This window comes from Excalfactoria chinensis, chromosome 2, assembly GCF_039878825.1.
Source record: "Excalfactoria chinensis isolate bCotChi1 chromosome 2, bCotChi1.hap2, whole genome shotgun sequence".
Lineage (NCBI taxonomy): Eukaryota > Metazoa > Chordata > Aves > Galliformes > Phasianidae > Excalfactoria > Excalfactoria chinensis.
Genome location: NC_092826.1, coordinates 1,836,227 through 1,845,156, shown reverse-complemented (window position 1 = coordinate 1,845,156; position 8,930 = coordinate 1,836,227). Strand labels below are relative to the sequence as shown.

Here is an 8,930-nt window from a genome sequence, read left to right as displayed (position 1 = left end):
CAATTGGTATCTAGGGATCTTTGGCCATCAAACCATGACCTGCCTTTCCACCAAAGGAAATACCAGGGAGATACATTTGGCAATGTCCCATGGGATGAAGGTCTTTGGGAACAGATCTTTGAACTTAGCCTATTGCAGAAATGTGTTTAAAGCTCTCTGAGCTGTTTCCCCTGTTCCCATCCCTCAGTCCTGATGACTTGGAGGTATTTTATAGGTAATGAACCCAGAGAATAGAGAATATCCCTTCTATAAAGAAATATATAAAGTAGAAAAGCAATAGCCTAGTAGCAGCTCCTGGATATCTGTGCTGCTGAGTGTTGGCAAATCTGACTGCTGAAGTTGTTTTAAATATCCTATAGAGTGAACTCAGGCCTAGCAACCTCTTTATGTTGTCCTGACTTGCCTCAGTTCGTCCATGGAAATTACCTCTCAGTCATGGGTAGATGTGATTGCCTTCTGTTTCAGACAACTATCTCTTTGCTGTACACAAATAGAGCCTGCACAATCCACAGTTCCATGTCTCCCAGACTCCTGAGCTCCATATGACCCAGTACGAGGGGCTAAATAAAACAATTAAATCACCTCCTTATCCACATCTAAACCCTCTTCTCAAAAGGCTCAGCACATTCAATTTTTATGTCAGTTATCAAATAAGATTTATGACTCACATAAGCCAAGTTGACTGACAAGACTAAATTTTCAGAGGGCAATAAATACTTGAGTATCCCATGAACCAAGGAAGAAAGATAAGAAAACAAAGCACAAAGCATTTGAAGCAGATATTTCAAAGTTTTATTGTATAAATCTACAAAAGGCTTTGCTACAATAGCAAATAAAGTGTAGTACTATTCTATTGACAGGTTCTAGTGGCTTGGTGTGATCTTGTAACTCCAACATAACATGTGAGGAATAAGCTGTCTGATACAGTCAGATCCAGGGCAAGTGATGTCGGCTTACAAAGACCTTTGGCTTCAACCCCTATAACCTGCAGTGATTCGATGTGTTTGCCTTTTGTACAAGGTTGTTTGAATTAATAATATTTCTAGTAAAAATAAAAACTCTAAGGTAGGTTTGTCAGAATCAGATGTAAAATTGCCTAAGGAACAAAAATCCAATAGTTGAAATTCGCTAAAGTTTCACAGGCACAACACATACACACTTCTTCATTCACATGACTTTGCCCCAGCAAAACAAACTACCAGTCCTTCATGGAGAAGCTGGTAATATAAACCAGGGTGCTACAAGTAAAGCTCCAGTCTGCTAGGAGCAATAACTGAAATAAAATCAGCCAAGGATACTCACTTGTGCACATTCAACAAAGTCAGTTCAGAAGGTATAAAGCTCAGGACCAAATCAAGTTTCACAGGCAGGCAAACTCATTGGAAAGTCTATGGATATAGAAAATGCTTATTGAGGCAGTTAGGTCCCTTGAAAAGGACTGCAGAAATTAAGCATCTCAAAATGAAACTTCATATGGACCATGGGATAATGCCTACCAAGTTGATTTTCACGTGTTTTCACATCATTTTCTAGTCCTGGACATTTCTGTTGAGCAATGTTGGAATGCACATTAAGTTCCATTGGCTTAGTTTAAAAACAACGGAACAATTCAGAATTTGGTTAGGTACATTTGTTGGCTGAAAACATACACACCCACACTGACACACACACACGCATACCCAGGACAGTTGGCTCTGGAAGAGAGAGGAACCAACTGGATCCTTTCAAATGAGATGTGAACCAAACTGTCTTGCAAAAAGTCTTGGTTCAATTCACACATTGTCTTTCGTGCACCTTTTGCACTCCCTGGGTCTGGATGGAAGCAGTTGCACCAAAGCCAACACAAGAACCTTGGTTCTTGCAGTAACTCTGTCCCATGCAGATCCAGGAAGTGCCCGCTGTCTCACAAGAGCATCCCTTTTTGCAAGACAGCTGGCCCTGTTGTGCAAACTCAAGCAGTTCAGACAAGCATCTGAACCCCAGGATGCTTCTCCGAACTTCCAGAGCTGTTTGAGGTTTGAAAGCTGATACCCGCATGAAATGAAGCGACCCTCAACTCAGGAAAAATGAGTTACAGCCTTGAAAGCATGGAGGGTTCGTAGCCTGTGTAGGGTCAGTCATTTGGCAAAGTTAATCAGGAAAGTTTTTTTCTAGCTGATAATCCAGTGAAGATTTCTCAGTGGCCCCAGATGGCAGAGGTATGGTACCATCTCAACAGACAGTCACTACAAGTCCAGCATCCTTGCTGTCCTCAACACCCAGATCTGGCTTTTTTGCTCTGCCTTTTGGTTTCTCTTTCTCAGCACTTTCTTCTGCACTTGGACTAGTTGGACCAGCTCAGCCTTTTCTTCATCCTGTTGGAAGTGGCTCCACCTTTCACTCAGGCTCTCAGCATCTTGAGTATAGCACTGCACTGCATGAGAGGCTCTTTGGTGCACACTTTGCCCTCTGTCTGCTAGCAGTGCTTGCTTATCACCTGGGAAGACATGACTCTTGGGCACAGAGGAGGAAACTCAGTAACATCAGCAGCAGGGATATCTAAAAGAAAAAAAAATAATGACACAGCTCAGGTTAGATTTCCAAAGTAGTGAGTACAAGGTATTTCTCAGGAGATGGGTTAATAATCAGCTGTGCCCACCAGGTGCTCAAGGGCTGAAAGTCCCATTAGGCATTTTAGATTAAGCTTTTGCCAGTGGTACAACAGAAAGGAAGGCAGGATATACACCACTCCCACAGCATTAATCACTGGGACTGATGCTTGTGTTTCCAAATCAAGCAGCTGAAATCCCACTATCAGGTGGTGATAGATCCTTGTGACCATTAGGTCTGAGGTCCCAAGACCAGCACAGATATTTGCACCTGGCCTATTCAGTATTTTGAGTAAGGGTATGAAGAGGCTAAGAAAGGCCCATAAGGATAAAAGGAGAGGTAATTACCTGTGCCAGGCTTTCATTCAGACAGTAGATCTGGCACTGGGTGGCTGGGGATCCTGGCAGCAGGTCCCATGTTGAATCACTGGTTTTGAAGTCTTTTCCCTTTGGCTTTCCTTCTGAGTCTTGAATACTGTGATTTCTTCTCAGAGGAGGATCTGAGTGAGTCACTGTAATCAGGAGAAGATAATGCTTGTAATGCATGGCCAGCTCATCCTCAGCAGTGACACCCACTCCTCCACCACCCATTCCAGGTCATTAGTAAGAACTGCTCATTTCTCTCTACAGACACAGCCACTGCAGACTAATTCACTCTAAGCAAGGGAGAGGAGAGCCCTCGCTCCTCCTAACAAAGACTTACAGCTAGGCAAATGTGCAGAACAGATATGCATACACTTTGGGCTGTGTATGGACCTGCGATGTGTTGTCACAGCTGGGCACTCAAGCCCAGAACTTCATGGGGCAGATCCTTCCCACTCTCTCCCCATATTAAGTAAGATTGTTGTGTTTGGAAGCTTTTTTCTTTTCATTGTCCTTTATTTCCCTTTGGTTACCCCCCCTTTCTTTTCCTCCAAGCTCTACCTCATCATTTATAGTGCTCTATGTCCCATTTATTCCAGTGTAAGGCTCTCACTGGACAGACTAAATTCGGTCTAAGGCGTGCAGACAGAAAAATGTCAGAAAGTTGTCCTACCTTCAGCCTCTTGGAAGGAAGCAAGCCAAAGGTCTTGCAAGCCACTATTGCTGATGTTGCAGTGCCAGGAACATCCCAGGGGCACTCCTGTTGCTGTATGACTGCTGTATCTCCTTGCAGAGATGTATCTTATTTGGTCTGGTGATGAATGCAGATGATGCTCAAGATGTGTCCAGCCTTGAGAAGCTTCAAAGAGCCAAATTTCATCATTCTCATGGCAATTTCATCTCATCAGGCATCGTTCAAAGTTAGGTCAAGACTGAGCATTGCTGTCTCAACATAGAAAATGTCACCAAGTCCAAGCCTGCCTCCATCCATAACAAAGGGACTGCTGTAGTAGTTCTGTGTGAGCAGACAATGCTTTGTCCTCAGGTGCTCCAGGACAGAGGTGACAGACTTTCCAAGATTGTTTCAAGTCTGTCTGTTAAAGCGGAAGTTCTTTACAATGCACAGGTTGAGCCTGTGCTGGGACATACAGCTCCTCTTTTCGCTTTGTTTTGCTTTCATATGGCAGAAGTTCCTGTTGTCTCCACTCATCAGCATGGACATGATTTGCTGCTCTGGGGATATTTTGCTCTGGATTTAGGATGTGTTTGTTTGTTTCATTCAAAATATAAGGATTTATTTCCCTCAAACCATCCCTTCCTCCCCCCATTCTGCTTAAATCTCTCCAGTGTTTTCTCTCTCCACTCTCCCTTCTCTGAAGGGAGACACATTCTCCTTTCAATAAATGAACTCATAATTTAATCTGAAACTCTATTTACTACTGAATGCACAGTAGAATGTGCAGAGAAAAGGTAAAATTTGCTTCTGCACTGCAATGACCTTGATTTGAGTGAACAGAAACTAGGATAAAGGAGTAAACTGTCCTCTTGGGAGCAAAAGCATTAAAGCAGGTGTTAGGTGCATTAGAATTAAAACCCCTAAAAAATATCCAGATTCTTAAAGTTTTCATTTCATGAAGTCATAGGATTTCTCTTTAAATAAACACGTTTTTAAAAATAATCTTTACTCCTTTAGATTAAGATAGGAGATTGTTAAGTAAACAGAAGCCCAGTGGTAAACAAGAAATGGTCAAAGGTCAAAAGAAGGATGTCCTCTCAGAACAAGGCTACCTCTTCAGAAGAGGGAGGGGAGAAGGAAAAGAGATCCAGATGGGTAGGAACCCTCAGCCAATAGCTGTGCTCATGTGAAGTCCTTGAAAGCCGCCAGTGCCAAGCAACTGCTTTTGAATTTGGGGAATTGTCTCTAGTTTCTTGTCATGGGTCTTATAAAATAGTCCATTCCCCGCAGTGGTGCAAATAGCATCTCCAGCACCACTGGATTGCGTGGCTGATGTGAGGTGGGCAACCATATCCTAAGGTGCCTCTCCCCCTTCACCACCCTCCCCCCACAAGCAAAGTTAATTCCTTTGCTATGGGCTGTTGGACTGAGCACACCTCATGTCATGTCTCAGCCGGAACCTCTCTTTGAGCAGAAGCTTCCTAAATATGCCCTTTTCTCCCTTTCATGTAACCCAGATTGATATCTCCATCCAGCTAGCTCATATGACAGTAGCTGGTGGGCTAGGGGGCTCGGGTTGTGTCCCATTGCTTGGCACAGGACTGGCAGTGGTAGAGGGAGGCATGCTCTCTACAGAGTCCCCAGACTGAATCTCAGGGGTCCTCTGAGGGCTGGGCTCTTCTGAGTGGTCCATGTTGCCTTGGACTTCCTTCCCTCTTTGAATCAGCTGCTCTAAGGTCTTGGGCAAGGGGTAGCTCAAGAAGCGCTTCAGTTTGGGCTGGAGGGTTCCTACCACGTACTGAATAATCTCTTCCTCATCTGCATCAACATAGAGGGTCTGATACAGGTCTCTCTTGCGCCAGAGGAACTGATCCAGGGGCTCTCCCTCTTTCTGGGGTAGATCCAGCTCCCTTTTGATAGCATCTCTTGTCAGAGTCCCCTCGCTGTACTGCAGGAACTCTTTCTTGAACTCAACCCAGTTCTTGACAGAGTCCTGCTTGTACTCCCACCACTTTTTAGCTGGACCGTTCATATGGTTTTGGATCTGAGACAGCCAGTACTCCTCTGTCCCACCCACCTGCTTTAAGTACTCCTCCAAGTGGCTCAGAAACTCATGTGGATCCTCAAAGATCTGAGTCTCCACTGGGGATGCTGGAGCATCCTCTGACACAGAGACCCACTGGTAGGAATCATGGGCCTGGGGGATGCTGGGCACCTCCCCAGGAGCAGGGGTCAATGCATACATTTGGCTCATATCAAGGGCATAATCATATATCTCCCCTTCACTTGGCCTTATCTCTGGACCTCCTACCCCAACAGACACGGTCTGCTTGCCATGCTCCCCAGGACAATATTTGCCTCCCATGGACTCCAGACGGTCCGCCCACTTCTCCAGACGGAAAAAGACCTCCTTCCAAACATTCATCTCTCTCTTGACCCACCTCTCCAGATGAGCAATGGTCTCCTGACACCTGGCCAGGCAGGCCTTGATGGACTTCTTCCATCTCTGATTATCAGTTGGCACATGGTCCTCTAAGTTATTCTCTAACTTCCCCACTGATTTCTGCAAACCTTTCAGCTCGCGCTCTACCTGCTTGGAGACTTCAGACAGGAGGTGCCGGTGGGTCCTCCTGACATGCTCCAACATTTCTGCCCTGCATTTCCCTATTTGTAGGATCACATTGGGCTTGTTGGCTACTCCACGGTGCCCCTGGAAGGAGTGGATGCCTGCATTGGTGACATTATCCAGCTGCATGGCTCCTACTGTATAAGTATGGAACACAGATAGAACTGGGTTATAAGCCCTGGCCCTAGAGCCTGCTCCTAAAACCCTCAGCACAGCACTTCCCAAACAACACACAAAGACTTCTAAACCCCCCTCAAAGGACTTTCAGACACAAACACAACCAAATCAGATATCACCGCAGAGCGAGCTGTTCAGTCCCCGTGGATCACAGAGAGAGTTGGAAGCAAATTTCTCCTCCTGGAAATGCCGGTCTCACGTGTTCAGTGTGTCCCAGAGAGAGGCAGGATCCTTCAGGAGCACAAGGAGAGGAGTTGGCAAAGACGTCTGACCCCAAACGCGTGCCCGCTACCTGCTTGTCTGTAGCTGAGAATCTTGAACAGCGCACAGTCCCCGCTCGTTGAAACACGCAGCGATGCTCACAGAAGCTGGAAGCTGTTGGTGCTGCAAAGAAGGAAAAAAAAAAAAAAGAAAAAGAAAAAGAAATCCTGATGATTTCTTCTCCAGTAAACTTGTCGAGACAAAATTGCTTTCGGTAGAGATGCAAAGAGAGCTCTGCTTCTCTTCCCTCTCTGAACTGCCACTAGTCCAGGCACTTCCATCTACTTATACCCCACACAGCTCAACATGTGGGTGTTGCCCTGCCTCCTCTCGCACTCTCAGCACAGCATTCATTGGAGGAAAAGCGAGGCCGGTGTCTGTGGCAACCCAGATCTTGGCAGCCTCCCCTTGCTTCCCACCCCCTCGCCTACGCCCCCAGACTCGACGCGAGAAGCACTTGAAAGGTGCTGGAGACAGTTGGATAGATGGATGAGTAATCGCACCTTCCGCCTTTCAGATTGCAGGAAAAACACTTATTCATGCCACAACTATTTACTCAGCAAGGTCATCATTAGCATGCTTCTCCTGGCAGGGCTCTCAGAGGGAGAAATGAGGAGCAATTCGGTGTGTCACACCAAGGCAGATGCCCACGGTCCCCCCGCACGCCCTCACATGCACACACACACACACACACACACAGAGCTGCTCACTCCTAGTGCACATGCTTGGAAATGGTGACAATTCAGCAGGAAAAAAAAAAAAAATAGAAAGAAAAAAAAAAAGAGAGAGAGAGAGAGGGAGAGACAAAAAGAAAAGGAGGGGGGAAGGAAAAGGGGGGAAATACTCAAAGGAGCCACTTCAGTACACACTGCAGCACTCTGGACTTGTCTAAAGCACTGGCAGGTGGGAGTCATCCCCACTGCTTAATTGCACAAGACCAACCGCTATCTTGGGAATATTCAGTCAGGGAGGGGGATGGCATCCTGGTTTTTACACCAAATTAAATCCGCCCATCAAAAGCCTGTTCCGTACTTAGCTTGAATCAGATGCTTAATCAGTTAGCCAACCCACAAGCGCAGATGAAGCTACATTTGTTCTTTGCTCCTGACAAAGCAGGAAAAGCCAACCATAAAAGGAGACCCGGGGACTTATGTAAGCCAAAGATAAAGGATTCCCTAATCTGTGAGAGTTCCCCGCCGGAACCTCCCTGGAGAGGTTCTGAGGACATCCGGGGCTTCTCATCCCCTCCTGATGACAGTGACTGGAGGCAATGGGATGCTGATTCATGAATATTACCTAAAAAGAGGTTTCAAGCTTTGTTGCCGCTGAGGAGGTGCTTTGCCTCTGCTTTAGACAATAGGCAACGTGCCAGGCAGGCTTAGAAAGGGTCCTTGCTCCCTTGGCTCCTTGCCACATGTTTTCTGTTGGGTCAGAGCAAAATGAAGAGGTGATGGTCCTGAAAGGGGATCTCAGTGATCCCATGCATTTGGTCAAGGTAGAGTCCCCCAGGAAGAAAGTGGTGGTGCTTAAACAGCATTTTGTGATGAATGCCACAAGGGACTGGGGTCAGGGCATCCCTTCCCACCATATCCATGTGCTCCGTGAAAATACATCTGTTCCCTACCAGATGATGAAGTATTGGCACATGAACAAATGTCTCCGGCTACTGGGATAAACATAAGGGTTATCTGAGGCTGTGTGGTTGAGTTAAGGTGGGGAGTGCCAGTGAGAAGGGAATGGCTCAAAAGTCTGAGGGTAGAAACCCAGGATTCCTAATCCAGCAGACCGTCCTAATGACATTTTATTATCCCACATATATGTTAATGGGGGTATGACTGACAGGCTGCTGTGCTGCCTGTCTTTCTTATTTTTCCACATTCACCCAGCTTTCCTGGACATGAGATGTTTGTGCAACTGTGTTTGTGTTTAGAAAGGGTTAGAAAGGAGATTATCCAAGGAGGTGGGATGGATCAATAGGTTTTTATACTGAAATTTCTATACTGTAGAGAATCCTCCTTAAACCTATCTTGCTATAAAATACCACAGAAACTGGGAGAGTCCATGCAATCTGTCTATCTATGGTTTAGAATAAGATTATTCTCCTGAAAGGTTTTAACCCAAGATCATCAGAAATTACCCTTAAGAGAGTACCAGTGAATGCTATTCCAACCCCTGTTAACTCTCATTTTCCTTTAGTTTTCAGAGTGGAAGGATTCATCAGGGACTGAATGGCATGTTT

At 45.7% G+C, this 8,930-nt stretch overlaps 1 protein-coding gene across 1 annotated transcript; it reads right to left on the bottom strand.

The window, feature by feature from the left end:
* Window positions 1–771: 771 nt before the first annotated feature.
* ARC (activity regulated cytoskeleton associated protein) lies at window positions 772–6,951 on the bottom strand. Its single transcript, XM_072329616.1, has 3 exons — window positions 3,625–6,951; window positions 2,937–3,100; window positions 772–2,538 (listed from the first exon to the last, which is right to left on the bottom strand). Exon 1 carries the CDS (start codon window positions 6,380–6,382, stop codon window positions 5,168–5,170), a length of 1,215 nt encoding a protein of 404 aa, XP_072185717.1. The 5' UTR covers window positions 6,383–6,951; the 3' UTR covers window positions 772–2,538; window positions 2,937–3,100; window positions 3,625–5,167.
* Window positions 6,952–8,930: the final 1,979 nt, after the last annotated feature.